The following is a 967-nucleotide window of genomic DNA, read 5'->3' on the forward strand; positions in this document are numbered from 1 at the left end:
CAGCGGGTAGGGGACGCGGGTGCGTGGCATCAGGAAGAGGGTGCGCAGCAGGTGCCAGGCGCTGCAGGCTGCCAGGAAGAGGAACATGGCTTGCAGGGACAGCCCCTGTGCGTACAGCAGCTGGAGACAGGGACAGAGATGGAGTCAGGGACAGGGACAGGCTGCCACTGGCCACCGTGGCCACCTGCTCAGGCCCTGGGTCTGTCCCCACATGTGGGCCCAGCAGTGGATCAGCTGTGTCCCAGACTGTGTGCCCAGTATTTCCACAACTGTGACCCAACTCTGTCCCCTGTACGTCCCTGGCTGTGTCCCCAGCTGTGTCCCCAGTGTGTCCCCAGATGTCACCCAATCGTCCCCAGCTCTGTCCTCCCCTGGGAGCACCCTGCACCCTCACCCACCACCACCACATCCCCCCACCCTGTGCCCACCTTGACAATGAGGAAGATGGCGGAGGAGGAGTCGAAGGCCCCGTTGTAGAGGGTGATGATGATGGAGCGGTACTTCCCAAACAGGTTGCCCACCTGGCACCGAGATACAGCCCCCCATGCCATCAGGGTCCCCCTGTGCCAGGCAGGTTGCCCGTGCCGCTGGGTGGGAGTCGGGGTGCTGGGGGAACCCACCTGCATGTTGGTGAGGATGAGGAGGATGCCGCCCACCGACAACATGGACATGGCCGGGAAGAGCAGCACTGCCAGCTCTGGGGACACAGGGGTCAGCAGGGACAGTGGAGGTCCCCAACAGGTCCCCCGCAGGGCTGGGGTCCCCCTGCCCACAGGGTCTCACCTGGAGTGGAGAAGGCGACGAGCAGGGTCCCGCCGGCATAGAGGGAGCTGAGGGGACAGCAGTGACACATGGGGATGGGGTCCTGGGGAACACAGGTGACCCCAGCCCCATGGGTGCTCCTCGTGCCATCAGGACCTTCCTGCCCCATCCTACCTGGATACCCGGGTACCCCCCATCTCACCAG

The 967-nt window shown here is 64.9% G+C and overlaps 1 protein-coding gene across 1 annotated transcript in view; it reads right to left on the reverse strand.

Annotated features, from left to right (window-relative positions):
- The window catches only part of SLC43A3 (solute carrier family 43 member 3), a 10204-nt gene that overhangs the window by 8098 nt on the left and 1139 nt on the right, over positions 1 to 967 (reverse strand). Inside the window, exons 2-5 of the mRNA XM_029965734.1 lie at positions 784 to 936; positions 621 to 697; positions 429 to 521; positions 5 to 120 (exon numbers count right to left, since the gene is read on the reverse strand). Of these exons, the coding sequence (XP_029821594.1) occupies positions 5 to 120; positions 429 to 521; positions 621 to 697; positions 784 to 936 (439 nt within the window). The remainder of the gene's footprint in view (positions 1 to 4; positions 121 to 428; positions 522 to 620; positions 698 to 783; positions 937 to 967) is intronic.

The sequence above is a fragment of the Manacus vitellinus genome, unplaced genomic scaffold (genome assembly GCF_001715985.3).
Source record: "Manacus vitellinus isolate BGI_N305 unplaced genomic scaffold, ASM171598v3 scaffold_118_pilon, whole genome shotgun sequence".
Lineage (NCBI taxonomy): Eukaryota > Metazoa > Chordata > Aves > Passeriformes > Pipridae > Manacus > Manacus vitellinus.